This window comes from Theobroma cacao, chromosome 1 (genome assembly GCF_053813885.1).
Source record: "Theobroma cacao isolate CCN51 chromosome 1, ASM5381388v1, whole genome shotgun sequence".
NCBI lineage: Eukaryota > Viridiplantae > Streptophyta > Magnoliopsida > Malvales > Malvaceae > Theobroma > Theobroma cacao.
The window spans coordinates 14,792,476-14,812,825 of NC_142639.1; the positions used below are offsets into that span (position 1 = coordinate 14,792,476).

General features: G+C 37.1%; 2 protein-coding genes and 1 pseudogene across 2 annotated transcripts; 2 read left to right on the top strand and 1 right to left on the bottom strand.

Moving 5' to 3' along the window:
* Positions 1 to 485: 485 nt before the first annotated feature.
* Positions 486 to 6,262, top strand: LOC18612582 (formin-like protein 1). The gene is made up of 4 exons (XM_007049458.3): positions 486 to 3,231; positions 3,358 to 3,557; positions 4,281 to 4,525; positions 5,081 to 6,262. Exons 1-4 carry the CDS (start codon positions 941 to 943, stop codon positions 5,921 to 5,923), a joined length of 3,579 nt encoding a protein of 1,192 aa, XP_007049520.3. The 5' UTR covers positions 486 to 940; the 3' UTR covers positions 5,924 to 6,262.
* A 183-nt stretch (positions 6,263 to 6,445) lies between these two features.
* On the bottom strand, positions 6,446 to 10,430 carry LOC18612583 (Thioesterase/thiol ester dehydrase-isomerase superfamily protein). The gene is made up of 5 exons (XM_018126081.2): positions 9,723 to 10,430; positions 9,440 to 9,617; positions 7,648 to 8,114; positions 6,971 to 7,099; positions 6,446 to 6,842 (listed from the first exon to the last, which is right to left on the bottom strand). The coding sequence occupies exons 1-5, from the start codon at positions 10,110 to 10,112 to the stop codon at positions 6,684 to 6,686; spliced, it is 1,323 nt and encodes a 440-aa protein (XP_017981570.1). The 5' UTR covers positions 10,113 to 10,430; the 3' UTR covers positions 6,446 to 6,683.
* A 1,417-nt stretch (positions 10,431 to 11,847) lies between these two features.
* On the top strand, positions 11,848 to 13,390 carry LOC18612584 (UDP-glycosyltransferase 74E2-like; annotated as a pseudogene).
* The last annotated feature ends 6,960 nt before the right edge of the window (positions 13,391 to 20,350 follow it).

A 20,350-nucleotide genomic window follows, 5' to 3' on the forward strand; every position in this document is an offset into this window, starting at 1 on the left:
TTCGGATTTTGTTGTTTGCGTAGGAAAAATCTTTAATTATGCAAGGGAAAAATCTAGTGTAGGAGAGGAAAGGAACAAGGGGGTGAGAGAGAGAGAGAGGGATTGTTTTTCATAGGATTGCCAGGAAAGAGACTTTTTGGATAAAAGCTTAAGTCGCACTCACGCATTCAGTATCACTTTGAACACAAGTAAGTATTTCGAAAGAAAGTTTCAAGTGTGGATTTGGGGGGGAATATGCATCTGCTTTAGTTGATCACGTAAAAGGTTATCTCCCTTCAACATTTCTCTAATTGATAAAAGTTGATTACTCACAAGTGTTCTTCTTTAACTTTATATTCGTAACACATATTAACTCTAATCAAGGAAGAAGAAACTTGGACACCTTTAGTGACCCAGGATTCTATTATTAGCAGCTGAGGAAACCATCTCCTTGGATTTAGCTTTCAATGTTGATAAATAATGATAACAATAACGGTGACAGCAAGCAAAAAACACTAGAGGATTCTCAAGAGTAAATTGGGAATCGAAGGCCGTGATATGGTGGTGAGGTGAAGAGGGGCACATGAGACCACATAGGATAGTTTCTGTTCAGATGTGCCCTTGTTTTGTTGGTTGTGAATAGAACTAATCTCATCGCATCAAAGCATCACGCTCAGTCTAAGCGACTCTAATACAAACACAAAGAAAAGAAAGGAAATAAAGAAAATCGCCCTCCCCAACTGCACCAGCAGAATCTTAGCTGGATGCACCTCCCTCGTCTTTCATCTTTCTGCTACTGCTACTACTACTACTGCTCTCTTTCACCAACCTTTCCCTTTCCCCCCCGTCTCACAAGAGAACAGAAAAGAAAAGAAACAAATAGTCCCCACATATCTCACACCATTAACTCCATTTCTTCCATTCCTTCTCTCTCCCCCCTCCCCAGACCTGCAAAAGCACAATGCTCTCCTCCTCCTGCTTCTTCTTCTTCTTCTTCTTCTTCTTGTCCTTGTTTTTATCATGTGCCTCACTTCACATTCCTACCCGTAGGATCCTCCATCAACCTTTCTTTCCCTTAGATTCTATCCCTCCATCGGAGCCTCCTTCTCCTTCTCCTCCTTCCCCTCCCACTCTCAAGTATCCTTTCTCTTCTTCTACTTCCACCCCTCCCGATTCCCCCTTTTTCCCTGCATTCCCTTCCGCTCCCCCTCCTCCATCTCCGTCCTCTTTCGCATCCTTCCCTGCCAACATCTCCTCCCTCATCCTCCCCCACACTCCCACTCCCAAACGCAATTCCCAAAAACTCCTCATCCTCGCAATCGCCGCCGTCATTTCCGCCACCACTGTTGCCGCCCTTATCGTGTTTTTCTACTGCCGACGCCGTAGGCAAAAACGTAATTTCTTTGACGATAACAAGACCTTAACATCAGACAACAGCAGCAGATTATACCCCAATAGCAATAACAACCCCAACAGCAATGTTGATGCTCGTAAGCTGAGAACAACTTCCACAACCAGTTCCGAATTCCTTTATTTGGGCACTTTGGTAAATTCAAGAGGTGGAATCGACGATGGCTCCAATAATTCGCGAGGCGACGCCCGGTTGGATCCGAGGAAAATGGACTCGCCGGAGCTCCAGCCGTTACCGCCTTTGTCTCGACAGAACACGGGTCGGAACTTTCGAGACGGTGAAGTGCAGTCGCTTACAGAAGAAGAAGAAGAAGAGTTTTATTCGCCGAGAGGGTCGTTGGGCGGTCGGGAGAGTTCTAGTGGAACGGGATCCGGGTCAAGAAGAGTGTTTTCGGCGATTGCTGCAAAAAGCATACAGTCTAGTAGTACTTGTTCGTGTTCATCTTCGAGTTCGGGTTCACCCGCCAGGTCTCGGTCTCTTAGTATTTCTCCGCCGGTTAGTTTGAGTCCGGGAAGATCCGACCCGAAATCTCCAGAACTCCTGCAAGTTCAACCTTCTTTGTCTCCGGAGAGGATTTTAGCTGACTCACCAAGAGTTTCGAATGCGTCCAATGGAAATGCACAATCTCCCTCGCTGACTTTAACTTCTACATCACCGGATAGGGTGTTTGTAAAAGAATCAGATGATCAGAGGGTGCATTCTCCTTCCTTGTCTCCGATATTGGTCGAGAACCCAAATTCATCTGTTGTCCCGGATCGTAATATGGGGTCACCTTCGCTGTCTTCGGCTACAACTTCACCAAACAGAGTGTTGATAGAGAAGCTAGATGCATCTATTAGGAATTTTAATGATTTGGTTCAGAATATGAGGACTCCGTTGATTATATCTTCAGCCGCTACTAGTTCACCGGCTAAAGAACCTCCAATAAATGATCTGGCTCGATACGAGACAAGGTCTCCGTCAGCTTGTTCAACTTCTACTTCACCTGATAGAAACGTGGCAAACAATCTAAGTGAATTCCCGAGAATGGTGAATGATATGGGTCGAAATGTAGTACGGTCTCCTTTACTGACGTCAGCCTCTACATCCCCAGACAGAGCTTTGAACGAGAGTGAACAGTCTCCTTTACTATCATCGGCTTCGTCATCACCAGACAGAGCTTTCGAGAAAAGCCCAGAGATGTCTTCTTCACCTGCTAGAAACGTGGTAAACAATCTGAGTGAATTCCCGGGAATGGTTAATGATATGGGTCGAAATGTTGTACGGTCTCCTTTACTGTCGTCAGCTTCTACATCCCCAGGCAGAGCTTTGAACGAGAATGAGCGGTCTCCTTTGCTATCATCGGCTTCGTCATCACCAGACAGAGCTTTCGAGAAAAGCCCAGAGATGTCTCCCTTGATGGTTGGCGTTTCGAATTGCAATAAGGGTTCTTTGTCATCTTCGGCTACTTCATCACCAGGAAGAGATTTGGAGAAAAGTCCTGATGCATGTCCGGTTAGAATTAGCAGGGCTTTAGAGAAGCCTATCTTGACTCCACCGCCGCCGCCACCACCTCCGCCACCTCCAAAGCAACGACGGCTCTGGGAAAAGCCAGTTTCCTCAGTATCTTTTGCACAACAGATATCGAAGCCGCCTACTCTAATGCCCCCTTCCATGCCGTTTATGACACAAAACTCAATTAAGATTTCTCCTGTCGAGTTGCCAACGAGTTCTGAGCCGGAGGCAGTGGAGGAGGTAGACGAGGCTTCGAAACCCAAGTTAAAGCCGTTACATTGGGATAAAGTACGAGCCAGCTCTGATCGTGAAATGGTGTGGGATCACCTCAGATCAAGCTCATTTAAGTACGATTGCAACCTCTCATTAACTGCGGAGTTCTTGCTTTAGTGGTTTTATTTTAGTTGAATTAAGCTTTTTCATGCGGTTCTACTTCATTCTTGAATAATTTGATAAGAGTTTGGTTTTTGCAGGTTGAATGAGGAGATGATTGAAACACTATTTGTTGTAAACACACCGAATTCTAAACCAAAGCAAACAACTCCACGCTCTGTTCTTCCATCACCAAATCAAGAGAATAGAGTGCTGGATCCCAAAAAGGCACAGAACATTGCAATTTTGTTGCGGGCACTCAATGTGACTGTGGAGGAAGTTTGTGAAGCCCTTCTAGAAGGTAAAATTGTTATTTAAAAATATCAAATATGACATTTTGGTTCATTGGTTGCAATTATTGTTCAAATATTGTAGATTTTAAGACATAAAGGTCCATAACTTACACGTAGGTCATTAAGCTGGCCTGTTGTTATGGTATTTTGTCTTCTGCTCCTCTAGCTTTACTTAAAGAATTTTTTCAGCTGAAGTTGTCGCTGAATTTACTGGTTTTGTTACAGCTTTGGATCAATGCGTAACAGTTCATGGTGCAAGGTTTTGAATGAAAGTTATTAGTATAGTTTAAGTTTGGATTACTTCAGAAACTTTTTCCCATTTAAAACATATAATTTGCATTTCTAGCATTGCTGTGGTGCAAACTACTGAGGATTGAATTGTTTATCTTAATATGATTGATTGCTTTAATTTCCAAATGGTTTTCAGTAATTTGCATTGTTTTGTTTAACTGAGGATCCTGAATTAAATGGTTCACTAGTTTTTGAATGAAGCCAACTCTTGTGAAATAGTTGGCTTTCAGTATATACTAAGAAAGATATTCTCACTGAATGCTTATTTGTAACTTTATATTGTGCAAGACAATAAGCAGACAACTTTATATTTTTGGCAACCCTTGCTCTTTTGAGCTTGCATTGACAGCTTTAATATCCTTGCCCATGATCAACCACATGGTTTCCTATCTCTTGAATTGTTCTGTATGGGACTAAAAATCACATCTATGATGATTCAGGTAATGCAGATACACTTGGCACGGAACTTCTTGAAAGTTTATTGAAAATGGCTCCAACAAAGGAAGAAGAACGTAAGTTGAAGGAGTACAAAGATGACTCGCCAGTCAAGCTCTGTCCCGCTGAGAAATTTTTGAAAACTGTTCTTGATATACCGTTTGCATTTAAAAGGGTGGATGCAATGCTGTACATAGCCAACTTTGACTCTGAAGTTGAATACCTCAAAAAGTCTTTTGAAACTCTAGAGGTAATTCAACTCAATTCAATACACTGTCTGTTTTGCACATTTTCTTGCCGTCTTCCTCCAATTTTCTGCTTTTGTTGGTTGCTTATTCCCGCTTGTGTTAAAAGGTGGATATTATCCAACTACCATATCCTTCATTGTCATTTAGAAATTTTCAACTCCTAAGACTACAGATATCAATGACTATTGAAAAACTTTGTTAAAGTTTGTCTCCGAAGTAAAATATGAATGACTAATTGATTGTGCCTTGACTTTAGGTTATTTCTTGCCTGACTGCCTGATCAATCCATAAACTTGTATAGACATTTTAACAGGAAAAATATTAAGATCCAATATGTACTTTTTTTTCTCTTTATAATTTGGCTGTTGTAATCATTGCAATAGTCTAAAAGATATTGTGTGTATGTGTGTTCACTTACCTGAGCATACTAGCAATGCATCTTTCCACAGAATACTGTCAATGCTAAATCCTGTTATTTAATGATGGATTAATGAAGCGAGTATTGCTTGATCATGAATTATCTTCAGCTGTATCTCATTTCATTTTCCTTTTCACAGGCTGCTTGTGAGGAATTGAGAAACAGTAGGATGTTTTTGAAGCTTCTAGAGGCTGTGCTCAAGACTGGGAACCGCATGAATGTTGGGACAAACCGTGGTGATGCCCATGCCTTTAAACTTGATACGCTCCTTAAGCTTGTTGATGTCAAGGGTGCGGATGGGAAGACCACACTTTTGCATTTTGTTGTACAAGAAATCATAAGAACTGAGGGTGCTCGGCTTTCAAATGCCAACCAAAACCAAACACCAAACTCCACTTTAAATGAAGATGCTCGGTGTAGGAAGCTTGGTTTACAAGTTGTTTCTGGTCTCAGTTCAGAGCTCACCAATGTGAAGAAAGCTGCTGCAATGGATTCTGAGGTACTTAGTGGTGATGTCTCTAAGCTTTCTAGGGGCCTTGGAAACATCAGCGAGGTTCTAAAATTAAATGAAACGATGGGGTCAGATGAGAGCAGCAAGAAACTTTCAGAATCAATGAACAGGTTTATGGAAATGGCCGAGGAGGAGATTATAAGGATTCAAGCCCATGAAAGTGTGGCTCTATCTCTAGTGAAGGAGATTACAGAATACTTCCATGGGAACTCAGCAAAGGAAGAAGCCCACCCATTTAGAATATTTTTGGTGGTGAGAGATTTCCTTGCAGTTCTTGATCGGGTATGCAAGGAAGTTGGCATGATAAATGAACGAACTATTATTAGTTCTGCTCATAAATTCCCAGTTCCAGTGAATCCAATGATGCCACAAGTTTTTCCAGTTCCCGTGAATCCGATGCTGCAACAAGCATTTCCCGGATTACAGGGCAGGCCGCACTATGGTTCTGATGATGGGACTGCATCACCATAGTGTTTGCAGCTTGTAAACAGGTTGAAACTTATAGGTAGAAGCTGCCTGCCAACATTGGGTGGTCTGGGTTTGGAGCTTGTATGGCCTGGCCTGCAAGGCCTTTTTTAATTTATTTATTTATTTTTTCTTATTTTTGTATCTGTATAAATCCATGTACAATATTTTGGGAACGGTTTTGTTATTAGATAAATATACGAGAGGAGATTTTCTTGGGCAAGAAGCGAGGCAGTCTGCTGGATTAGTTGGATGTGTTGTAAGCCTATCAGAAACTTGGTTTATGCAGAGGCCTTTTAAACATAGGAGAGAATACTAGAGCAAATTTTCTGTTATATACAATAAGTCTTTTATCCATCTTTCCGGGTATGTTTGTGAAGAACTGTACATTTGAACAAAGACTTTATTTTAGAGTTGCCTGAATTTGGGATTGAACTGAACAGTGGCTTTGTAAAAATGTGTAATATCATGATCCAAACAGCTTGTCAATGCGCAATAAATCAGAAAAGAATGGAACGACAACAAGGGTTAAAGGCTAAACTGAAGTTCATCTAAACAGACATCATATCTGAAAAATGTTTAGAATGCTTCATCACATAATACTTGTGATGCTTAAAGGGAAATATGACTAAATCAGACACCCATCAGGCTCATGCCCCCACAATATAACCAGCCACGTTTATTTATGTCTTAGATAGTTCAAACTATCTCAAATTTAAGTAATAACATCTGCAGCTTATATTAGAAAACACCATTTGCTCCTGCATCACTGATTTTGACGTGTCAGCAGCTCAGCATCCATACGCTCTATAATACGACGTGCCTCTTCCTCTGTTGCAGGAACTACGTTTCGAATCTTAAATCCATTCTTTGTGGCCTTCGCCTCAGGCCGTAAAGTGAAAGTGAAATAAAATGTATTCGATACCTGCTTAGTGGATTCATATAGACAAAGATATAATATGTTACTATGTAACTAAGAATTTTGGGAATATGGAATTAGTAAGACAGTTGCCTTGTGTTCTGTAACAGTGCAGTCTGTCTGCAGTGGTTTACCTCGCTAGATCTGATCTCAGGCCTTGTAACATGAGCAACAACTTCAACATTAATTAGCGGTTGATCTGGATTCTCAAGTTCTGTATACAGAACACATGACTTCAAACGTAGGAAATCCCCTACATCAACCTGCTCAAAAACATGTATTCTTCACTTAAGCAATAAAATTTCCCCAAAAGATTAATGGATAACTCGATGTCTTCTATATAAAGCTAACATCCATCCAAACACATCAATAATTAGCTAAAGTACGTCATGGGTAAAGGCAAGTTAGTTTTAGTTCCCTAAACAGAGTGGGAATGCAAATAAAAGAAGTTGAAACATGTTGCGCTATATATTCAAGGACACTTAATATTGCATCTGAAAATTTCTTCGTTTTCCGTTTCACAAGGATATGCTTAAAATAATGATTGAAGGCCGAGGAAGAAAGAAAAAGGGAAGGGAGTGGGGAGGGTTGGGGGTGTTGAAAAGATTGGAGCACACTCCAATGATCTTCAAACAACACCAAGCATGAAATGTAAGAAGAAGAAACAAGTCCCAAATGTTAAATTGCATAGAGTGACTAACTGTGTGGCCCTTGCATTTCATATATAAGGATCTCTCTCCCCCCCCTCTCTCTCTCTGAGTCACGATTAAGTTAATGCTAAAAGCTCCATAAAAACCAGAAAGGAACTTACAGGTCTTAAGAAATCAACATGATCAACTTCTAGAAAGCAAGGCACCAGTCCAGCAAAGGCATAAGCTGTTGAGAAAGCTAACTCAAATGCTCGGTGCATTAAAAAACCTCCAAAAATTCGACCATGGATGTTCCTTTGCTGTGGTTGGCAAATCATAGCGTTTTCAAGGTGGGTATCCCTTAGAAGAATGCTGTCTCGATCTGCTAAGGCTGGCATATCACAGAAGATTCGGCCCTCGGCCAAGAGTGATTCTAGTCTATTTACCTCCCCATTTTCAAACTCTCTTCTATCTATTCTTTTCCGTTTTCTCAATTTGCTTCTGGCTTCAGCTTCTTCAAAGAGAAACTTCTCATGCTCAGTTTCTGGTGAAAGCCGGTTAACAGGAGCAGCTTTCCCAGTCTTAGAGTCACGGGCCACAAAGATGAAGTTGGCTGTTAGAGCTACTGAATCTGAAACATCTGAGTCTTCTGCATGAAATAACATTATCTAATTAAAGTGTAACTTATCACAGCTAAACTTAAAGCTAATATGTCTATAAAGGGAAGACTTTTCTGAAGAATTACACTGCTAGCAGCTGTGCAGTCTCATAAACTACCTATTATTTCTCATAACTCAAAGAAAAGTAACCTGTACGTATGTTATGGAATTTCAGTGCCATTAACAAGACTATCAAAACATGTCAGCGGACAGGGAGAACTTTAGTGTGAGAAGGAATAACCTAAATTTTATGTCAGTTCCATATGCTATCTTTGCGTGTGGAAAAAATATCATTTAAGTAGAAATTGTCACTGTCACAGCTCACAACAGAAGATAAATGATACTTCAGCACTCAAAGAGTAAAAGTTGCATAAATGTCAGCGGAAAATGTGCTTCTACTTAAAGGACAACATGTGAATTGTGCGGACAATGTTTATATATATGCATATTAACTAGGTTTTAAATGATAAAATCTTTTAATTTTTTTCCTTTCAGCATGACAAAAAACAGAGGGGGGTGGGAGGGGGGGCGGGGGGGAGTAAATGTCTATATCAGATAGAACAGAAGTTTTCTGGTAAGACACAGGTACAGCTTTTCTAGATATGGAATGAATAACAGAAAATGACTACGTAGATCTAGCAGGAAGCCCTCAAGGAGGAAATATAGAGCTAATATGTAGATGATCTGAGGATGAAAGCAAATAAGGCTCTCAAAAATTTGAAGGAAGCTTGTCAATTATTGTCAACTAAAGTACAAGTTATAAAATGAAGTCTGTAAGGAATTTAGTATTATCGATAAAAGTAAATGACAGAACCGAAACTAGGATAGTTCCATGCCATGCTTTGACTTGAATTTTCACTAGAACTGAGTTTAACTACTAAGCATTGAGAGTTTAGATGGATCTAAACGTTAATACTGTATTCTAAGTCACACCATTATGTTCCACAGTCTGGGCAAAGCTCAAAATTTTAGGAAAATCTACAACTAACTTGCTACAATGATTTATATCTGAAACATCAGCAAATGCAAATGAAAAAGTTAAAAGGAATTATGGATACCATATGGAAAAGTTTATAATGTGTTAATGATTTGTACCAGAATATATCTCTGCGAATATTGAATGCATATATCATTTATATGGAATTCCAATCAGCTAATCTTCAAATTGCTTGATGGAAATGCAAAGTCATGATTTTCTCCCTTCCTTAAAGTAGATGCTACAATATAAATGTTTCCAACTATCTTTTTCATTTTTCTGGTACCAGAATGAAAGTTTTCAATTTGAAAGCTAATCATACACTTAAGATACAAGCACCTTTTGTGGACTGAATAACTTCGAGTTGAATCTCAATCGATGACCTCCCGACCCATATGACAGAACCAACTATTTTCAGATCAATGTCAACACTAATAGGCTTCTTCAAAACAATCTTGTCAACAGAAGCTGTGACCAGCATGAGAGGCCTGGTTGTGCTATCATCATCTGAACAATGCTAATTTACAAACGAACGAACAACACAACACAACTTTAGCCATTCAAAAAGGTTGCACATTTGTAGTCTCCAAAATATAAAGAACGAGCTTTGTAAAAAGAGTACCTTGACAGAGATAGTCCCAGCTAAAGCGTCAAGGTCTTCAAGCAACTTCCCAATTCTAACCTCATTCCAGGGATCCCTATATTGTTCTCGCAAAATATAATCTGATGACAAGTTATAACGGATGCTGGTCCTGCTTTGAGAAGGAGTTTTGGTGAGCAACTCACTCTGAGGGGGCGCATCTTTTGGTGGGTCACGGAGTCTCTCAAATATTTGGGACCTTGCTTCCCATAGAGCATTGGTTACTGGTGAATGGTACATTCCAGGCCATAGGCTTATGGGCTTCCTGGTCGAGGAGGACTTTGAGTCGTTGGCCGGAGGAGAATTGTCAAAGGGAGAGGCAAAAGTCGAAACTACAGGGATGGTGTTAGGAGATGAGCAATTAAACTCCATGGAACAGGAATTTCAGGTGATTCCTGGAAATGGGTTGGTGAGAATTTTGATGGTTTGAAGAGGTTTCAAAATTGGGTTAGTCGTCGTAGATGTGAGGAAGATTTTCTTTCAGCTTAACCGAAGCAGTTAAACTTTTGATTTTTGATATCCTGCAAGAAATTATACAAGTGGGACAAAGGTTTTGTTGTTGAGTCTGGGGTTATTTACTGCTCTTAAACAATTGCTGTAGTCTGTAGAGAGAAGAAAGACTTGGGTCCTTTCCGTTGATGCTGGAGTCTACACAGGCCTGGCGTTGCTTGTTTCGCTTTCGCGGACAGTTGTGAAGACTAAAGAGGGCTTCCCTTGTCAATTGCCACTTGTCATCAAAATTGTAATTTTCTTTTGTTGAAATTGGAATTTTCCCCACTCCCGCGCCTGATGTGTGCTCCTCTATTCCTACTGTTTTGGAGCTCACCATAGCCTAGTTAGCATGGTTGTTAAATCCACACAAATTTTGTTTTTTAGTTTACTGTCGTATCATATGATAAGATATGATAAAAAAATTTAAAATTCATTATAAATAATAATATATATATATAAAATAAAAAGTTAAAAAAATATTATATTTTTTATAAAATTGAAAATTATAAAACATAAATTGAAAAGATGATTATTTTTTAATTTAAATTTTCAATATATTCCGTAATAATATACATTTTTAAATAAACTATATTATTTTTATATTAATTTATTGATTAACCAAAAACATTTATCATGTTAAAATTAAAAACGAATTCTATTTTTTAGTTTTTGTTGTTTAAAATTTAAAGATTAAAGCACATAAAATATAATTTCTCATATTTCAACTTAAAAAAAATAAAAAAATAAAAATTTTAATAATTAATTAGAATTAAGTTTATAAAAAACATATCGACTGTATCGTATAATACATCACGTATCGTATGATACGTCATATATCATAAAATATGTATTACATATTATACGATATATTTTTAATACTTAATCAAATACGATATAACTATACATACATATTATTTTCTACTAATATCATATTTATCATATGATATATATTGCGTATGTGCGATAATGATAACTATACTAATTAGGGTAGTTTGATCTAATAATGCAGCAGCTGGCATTTATAGGTGAAGGACTCTTACAATTGTATAAATGAGTAAAACAGCCCATTAGAGCAAAAAATAAAAAATGGCATCTGCCAACTCTCTATCTAATCGCTTTTTGATAATGATTTATCATTTGAGGTTGAGAAATGTCTCGTAAATTTGTGGGCTTTAAGCAATTTTGTAGTATACAAATATAAAACCTTTTGAACATCCCTTTTGAAAGCTGCATACATTCAGTATAAGAATAAATGAAAAATAAATTTGTTTAACCCTCTCTTTTTTATGTTTTTAATTAATTTTAATGGAGTGACTACAAAATTTGTACTCCTTCATGTAAATTAATATAAACCTAGCTCTTCTATAAATAATTGAGTAGGATCCATTGATGCCAGTTTTTATTGAGTGGGGTCATGACTATTATGCCATTGCTAGGAGAGAGTCTTTTCCGTGTTCGAGGTAGGCCTCGCAGTTATTAAGCACACGCATCCATCAAGATGGACCACAACCACACAACTCCCTCGGCTGCGAGTAGTGCAGTTCCTATAGATCATCGTGGAGGCAGCTGGGAAGGAGCAGGAGAGAGAGAGCTCAAGATTGTGCAAAGAACAAGAATGGAGAATGCACAAGAAGCCTCCCACAAAGCTCACTGTTTGGTTTTATCCTACCCAACCCAAGGCCACTTAAAATCCTATGCTCCAATTCTCTGAGCGCTTACAACACAAAGGGCTCAAAGTCACATTAGCCACTCCTCAGTCCATGTACAAGACCATGCACGGAGCAACGTCCATTTCCATTGCGCTTGAGCCCATATCCGATGGCTATGATGAAGGCGGCATCAGCCATGCAGAAAGTGTTGAGGCCTACCTTGAGCGCTTCTGGAAGGTTGGCCCTCAAACTCTTACTAAGCTTGTTGAGAAATTGAATGCATCAGGCTGCCCCTTAAATTGCATAGTCTACGATTCTTTCTTGGCTTGGGCTCTAAATGTTGCCAACAAGTTTGGCTTGGTTGGTGCTGTGTTTTTCACTCAATCTAGTGCTGTTGGCAGCATATACTACCATATATATAAGGGTTTGGTCAAGCTTCCTTTCACAGAGCCTGAAGTTCTGGTGCCTGGATTGCCTCCACTCAAAACACCAGGACATGCCTTCTTTCATTTCTGATTTGGGGTCATACCCTGCTTTCTTTGAAATGGTTCTGAATCAGTTTGCCAATGTTGACAAAGCAGATTTGGTACTTTTTAATACATTCTATGAGTTGGAGAAAGAGGCAGTTGAGTCAACTGTGTCTTTGTCTGGTAGTCACAACTTAATTTGGCGTATCCATAAGGTCTTTAGTTTCAAAAACTTATTCGCTGTCATGAATTTTCTTGCGGGAGACGGATTGCTTGGCAAAGCTCTGGCCATTAAAGAGAATTGGGCCAACTATGTTCTTAGATAAGCGACTCCAGGACGACGAAGTCTATGGTTTTAGCATCTTCAGGCCAAACATTGACGCTTGCATGAAATGGCTAAATGACAAGCCAAAACATTCTGTGGTTTATGTCTCGTTTGGGAGCTTGGCATCTCTGGAAGCTTAGCAAATGGAAGAAATAGCATGGGGTTTAAAAGGGAGCGAAAGTTATTTCTTGTGGGTGGTAAGGGCATCCGAAGAAGCAAAACTGCCGAAAGATTTCATGGATCAGGAGACATCAGAGAAAGGCTCGGTGGTGACGTGGTGTCCACAACTAGAGGTTTTGCAACACGAGGCGACAGGGTGTTTCGTTACACATTGTGGGTGGAATTCGACATTGGAGGCTCTGAGTTTGGGTGTTGCAATGGTAGGAGTGCCCCAATGGACTGATCAAAGCACCAATGCTAAGTACATCATGGACGTTTGGGAAATGGGGCTTAAAGCTCCAGCTGATGAGAAAGGGATTGTTAGGAAGGGAAGCGATACAACATTGCATAAGGGAGATAATGCAGGGAGAAAGGGGTAAAGATGCGAGAAGAAACTCTGATAAATGGAAGAAACTGGCTACACAAGCAGTGGATGAAGGCGGAAGTTCTGACAAAAGCATCGATGACTTCATTGCCAAGGTCATAAGTTCCACTCCTAAAGCTTATACTACAATTTAGTTCCATCTCTACGTCATTATACTGTATCGCTAATTTAATTGTTTGATGGATTATGGCTTTTCAATATCTTGTTGCTCTGTCATTTCTCAAAAATCTTCTTAAAAGTTTTATTAAGTAATGTTATGAGTAGTGGTGCATTTAAGATTTTGTATGTCAAGCCCTACTCTATAATATACTTACCATGTCATTCATGTATTTGACAACATGCTTGCATATTTGAATACCTCGAAAAAATTATCAAAAGTCGATAGTATACCTAATAGTACAACTAAGTTGATTTAAGCTTCGAATTAGTTCAAATAAAAATTTTAAGATGCAATTGAGAGTTATTGAATCTTAGAATGACTTAATATGGTGATTCGGAGTTCAGGGATTGATTTGGAGTTAAATTGGAATTTTCATAACGTAGGGGTAAAATGGTCATTTTTTCACTCGAGGGTAAATTTGGGATGGTGGATGAAATTTTGATCAAGTTTGACTATTTGGAACATAATTTGAGCTTGAGAAGTGAAAAATTTTAATTTCGACAATTTTTCGAACATAAGGGCAAAAAGGTCATTTTACTTGTCTGCAAGGACGTGATTAGAATTTTTGAAATTTTACACTACCTTGACACTTGTCAAACCCATGAAATTCATTTTATACTTTGGATAATTGAGGGATTTTATGTGGTGGAGAAGAAATGCTTAATTATTAAGTTTTATGTATGGACCAATCACATGGTGACAAGTGTCAAGCTTTAATACTATTATATTTTCCTTTATAAACACAACTAAAACTCTCCCATCTCATTTCTCTTGGCCGGCCAAGGCAAGAACAAAAGGGAAAAAGCATAGAACAAACCATAGAGAAGAAAATCAAGAGAAAATTCATTGGATTTCAAGGAATTAAGCAAGTAAAGGTAAAATTTCTTAATTCTAGATTGTGATCTACCTTTCCTATGCATTATTTTTCAATTACCATGGTTAAAATTCAAGATCTCATGAAAGATTCATGACTGACCGATTTTAGGGAGAGAAGATTTGATGATTTATTTGGTTAGATTTCAATGTATCTTAATGTTTTTAGTTGTTTGGTGATGTTAGCATGAAAATCAAGCAAGAAATTTCATGCCCTTCACCCACACTCCTTGGCTGAAATTTTTAAGAGAGAAATTGGATAATGGACTTTGATGAATTTCATGCTATTTAGGTGTTTTTAGTTGTTTTATGATGTAAAGTGTAAAAATTAAGTATGAAAATTACATGTTCTACACTAAACCTTCAATGGCCGAATTTTACAAGGAAGATATTGATGATAGATTTTTGTGATATTACATATTATTTAACTTGTAATTGATGACTTGGAGTGTTGGAAGTGAAATCAAGTTAATTGGAGTTGAATTGGATGTATTGGCCAATTAACCGGTGTATAGATCGAATTAGGCCAATACCATTTTATTTCGATACATAATTGAAGCTACGTAGAACACTATATTTAGATAATAATCCGAACAATTCGCATCCCATTTCATACATTCATATAGAGCCTAAATTAGTTTTATAACGGTTTAGTGCAAATATAGTAAATTGCTTGTTGTGCATTATGTTTAGGTGGTGAAACTTTCGATAAGGGTAAGGAGATTATACCCGAAGACCCGGACTAGGAGTACTTCGACTCCCGATATTGTGAGTAACCTTATTATTGTCTTAATTATCTAAAGTAGTTTTTATTCGTTTTTGTTCGTTTTTGTGATTTTATAGAAAAATAAGTTTAAATGGTAAATCCTTATGTTTTATAAGTAAAATGTGATTAAATGAAATGAGTTTTATAAATCATTTTGAAATTGAATGATGATTTTAGAAATTGAGTAATTGGAGACTATTTGATTGTGTTGTAAATTTATGGTTTGAATTGAATGGCTTATGGTGATATTGGCATGAATGGTTGAATTGAAAATTGTGTGGAAATTGTATGAACTGTTTGTTTTGCCTTAACAGACTGGGTAGTAATATAATTGCCATGTCATGCTGTTCAAACTTTTATTGATTTGGTGGGATATTGATTAGTTACTGTAGTGGCGGGTTTCCGTGGACCAGCTTATTAGAAAGAGGCACTGTAAACCCGATTATATTTTACCTCGGTACGAGAGGCGCAGAGGGTATCTCATGAGGAAAAGCTTTAGAGTTCACTACACGCTAAACCACCACGTGAGGGTGAACTCAGCCAACGCCAAGGAACAACTATGCTTTTAAACGTAAAAATGTGTTTTATGCGTATACAAATTTTTCTTTAATAGCCTTGGCGGACTCGGTTGGATGCCCCGACCAAGGTATCCCCGAGAATGAGTTTTGGCATGAGCCAAATTTTTAAGAAATTCATAAGCCATGTTGATTATTTGAGTGAAATAAAATTGTTTTATTTAGTTGAAATGAGTTTGAAACGTTATGAATCATAGTACGATGAACTATTTTAAGTTGTCTCCATTTACTCGATTTTAGATATTTTAGATGATGTTTGTTTACTCACTGAGTTTATATAAACTCACCACCCTCCTTTCCATTTATTCTAGGATCAAGACAGTCCGTAAATAGCTGATTACGTCGAGGGTTATTATTGGACTCCACTCCTTAGAAATTAAAGGTCCACAGCCTTTGTTACCTTTGGTCATTCGGGGGCCCACATGTCATTGTAAATTAAATTACATACTTTGGTTATCTGTGCCACTGTATGTATGATTTTATTTTGCTTTTATGCTACAAAAATTATTTACGTAGAGTTTTATAAATATTGTTTTATAAGAAAATGGAATATTTTATTTAATATTTTTATTTAATTTGAATAGCTATAATTTCACTTTAAATTGATGAATTAGACAACGAAACTTATTTTTAGACATGAAATGGATGTTTATTACTCGTATATCATATTTTTACCAGGGTTCGAAAATTTTGGGTAAAATGACCAAAATACCCTTGCGTGGTAGAAATTATTTTTGTTTGTTTTTTATTTAAAAATAGTTTATATTCCCTTAAAACATGATATTTAGTAACTGTTGCTCATAGGGGAGACGTAAAATTGATGCAAGAGCCTTGCGAGGTTTCAGTTGACATTCCAAGTAATGAATGTCTATCGAGACATCGCGACGGTTGTCATGGGCTCGAAGGGAGTATCGGGTCGTGACATTGTATGAAAGATGGTTAAATGGCAATTCATGAATCATTCGATTCGAAATAAAATATTAATCATTTTTGAAATAAAATAAAATTATAATATAAAAATTTATTAACAATTTAAAAATAAGTTTTTAAATTCACCAATATAAATAGACATAAAGTAGAAAAAAAATTAACATTAGTTTTCACATTAGGTGATGCTCGACATGATTTTATGCTTTCAAATTCATGAATGACTAAATTCGTGCCAATGATTTTGGTAATCTTTTTCTCAATGTAAAGTGTAAGTGTACTACCAAGAAAATCATCCTCTATCTTATTATCCAACCTCGTCTTTACAATTTTCATGGTTGAAAATGCATGTAGTTGCTATCGAAAAAAAAAATTCAAAATACTAAATGTTAGGGATTTCAAATCTGTATGAATTAAAAAATTTAGTATAGTTATTTAGACTAAATGTTAGGGATTTCAATATTTTCATGACTGAAAGTGCATGCTATGTAGTTGCCATCGAAAAAAGAGAGTTCAAAATGCTAAATGTTAGGGATTTCAAATTTGTGCTAAATGTTAGAGATTTCAAATTTGTGCAAGTTAAAAGGTATAGTATAGTTATTAGGCTAAATGTTAGGGATTTCAAATTTATGCTAAATGTTAACAATAAGTTAAAGGGTTGCTACATTTATTTAGTTCAAATGTTAGGGATTTCAATATTTTCATGACTGAAAATGCACATTATGTAGTTGCTATCGAGAAAAGAGAGTTCAAAATGCTAAATTGTCATGACCCAAATTCAATGCTCCGTGACAGGCACGCACAAGCTTGGCAGGCAAGCCCGTGAGACTCGAGGAACCCTTCATAGTTAAGTCCTGATAAACACATGTAATATAAGGCATCGTAGCCAACATTATTTCATTAAACTTAAATCCTTTAGTATCCAGCATTAGCCCTTCAGCTTGTAATAACGTTCAAGACTTAAACATAACATATACTAGGGGCGAGTAAATATAAACCGAATCGAACAATCGAACCGAATAAAAATGAGTTTGATTTTTTCGATTCGATTAGTTCGGTTAGGATAGTTTGGTTAGTAAATTATTTTGATTCGGTTTCGGCTAGAAAATTTTTTAACCGAACTAACCAAACTAATAGAACTTAAATAAGGGTATTATGGAGATTTTACATGAAAAAAAATCCTAAACCTAAAATATTTATTGTTGTTTATATCATATAAATTATAAGAGTATTCATTTTTTTTAATTTGATTTTTTAGGGTCATTTTTAATATTTTTTAATATTAATTTATTTTAAAAAATATAGCATAAATAAATATATACAAACAAAAAAATAAAAAATTTGTTAAGTTCGATTTTTGGAAACCAAACTGAACTAACTGAATTAGTTCGATTTCGGTTAATTCGGTTAGTTATATAGTTCGGTTTGGTTTTGGTTAATTTTAAAAAGGAGTTCGGTTAGTTTGGTTATTGGATATCCAAAACCGAACTAATCGAACTAACCGTTTGCACATCCCTAACATATACATAGCCATACATTGGTTAATTCACTAAGTCATTAAACATCCATTACATAACATAAGGCAATTTTGTGTCGTCATATTTCCTTTTTGACATACTTTATTTGACATTGCGGAAACGTACATAAACCATGACTCAGACTGTGATGCAGCGAAGTGTTCATTAATGGGAAAACTACTAGTTGTCAAAATCATGTGACTGTATAAAAAACAACGCTAGCCACCAAACCTTCCTGTCTATTTATCTGCACAATACAATTGAAATGGGTGAGTCACACTAGTACTTAGTGAGTGGAAGCATAAGATAGTTGTAAATGTGTAGGGATAGTTGCTACACATATCCTCTAATAATGCATGCATATCATATATCTCATGCAAATATATAATGGGGGCAAGGTAGACATCACCTGTCAATCATGGTTAGTCATAATCATGATAGCCATACTACGCTGCTTGCATACACCTATTAACGTACTAAGGTGGTATAATCATCGTCACCTTACTCGATCAATATCATTATCAACACAGCCTCTTATCAGTTTAATCTATCGTATGAATCGACCTACCATATCACCGTCTACATATATGGCTTTGCATACATACCTTAAAGCGATCACCTCAACGCTAAATCATAGCTCCTCAAACATGCAGTATATATCATAATCATAAATCAATTACATATGGCTCTTACATCAAGCCTTTGCATTAATCATCATATCATGACACCATATAACATATTTCACATTTCAAAACCTAAGGCATGCCACTACGTAGTCATCATATCATATTATAGAGTGATCCTTCCTTGGACACCAGCAAATCACGCACAATGGCTAACTGGCGAAAAAACAAATCACGCCTAGTGCCAAAGCAACTAGTGAAATATCATAATCATTGTTCGGAGCAATCTCTCCACGAATGGCATCACAGTCCTCGTCTGAGGCAAAATCCCAATGGACGGTATCACTCGATGTATTCTCCATAGGTGGCATCACAATCATCATTTGGAGTAATCTTTCCATGGATGGCATCGTACACAACAGGCGAGAATCAAAAGCGGAATTTTCAACCATTGCCCTTATTTACTACTATCCCTGAGGCACAAACATAATCATTATCGCACGATAGGCGGGAATCATAGGTGGGACAAAACCACCATCCCTGCCTATAGAACATGCATAGTCATAGGGACATGGACACACTCAACCTCATAATATCCATTGCCCAAAATTCTTCCACGAACGGAACATACATACCTCACATCATATCATCATCTTGAATCATCCATGGATGGAACATACATACCTCACATCATATCATCGTCCGAAATCATCTTCGGACAGGACATATATAATCCACATCAGATCATCGTCTGGAATCATCTACAGATGGAACATGCATAATCCACATCATATCATTGTCTGGAATCATCTACGGATGGAACATACATACCTCACATCATATCATCATCTGGAATCATCTACAAACAGAACATATTCCTCAACACAATTATAGTTCATCATATTAGTCATCATGACATATTCAATCATTCATAATCATGCCTTATTTCTCATCTCAAGAACATAATCATTGGGCATGTTAATTATTTAGCCTAAGACAATCCTTTTAGGCAATTCACATAATTCTCAGAACGTTCACTAGTCTAGACATAACGTTTCTAGACGTATCGACCATAGAGACACTCAACATAGTGTCATTGTTTCCATTACATTAACTCATATTTACTTCAACATCATTAGCCTAGGCATAATCTTTCTAGGCATATCACATCATTCTCACATATTTTCTAGTTTAGGAATTCTACATCTAGATATGCTTATAACTCATACATAGCATACATTATGAATTATCATCATTGAAACATATATGCATCATAATCATTATGCTCCTATGCATAAAAGTTTCCCACTCACCTCAACACTCTAGAGGTGCTCCTTAGTCAAGCTTAAATCCTTAACCTCCAATTGTCTTTTAAGCATATCAAAACATTACAAACCCATTAAATCTCAAATTTCGAAAAATGCCAGCTTTTCTAAAAATAATCAAATATTTAATAATCCAACACATAAGCTCAAATCCTTTAACAATGAGATAAACCCATACCTTAAGAGTTGGATTATGTTATTGTTCACCCTAAATATCTAGTTAACTTAAGGGGGTCAATTTCTCTTTAAAGCTGGACCAAGATTGAATTTGAGTTAGTACCTATTTAAACTGAGAATCAATCAACAATAATGCTTACTCTCATCTTTAGAGATGTTTTCCAAGCTTCACATTTACTCCCATTAACTC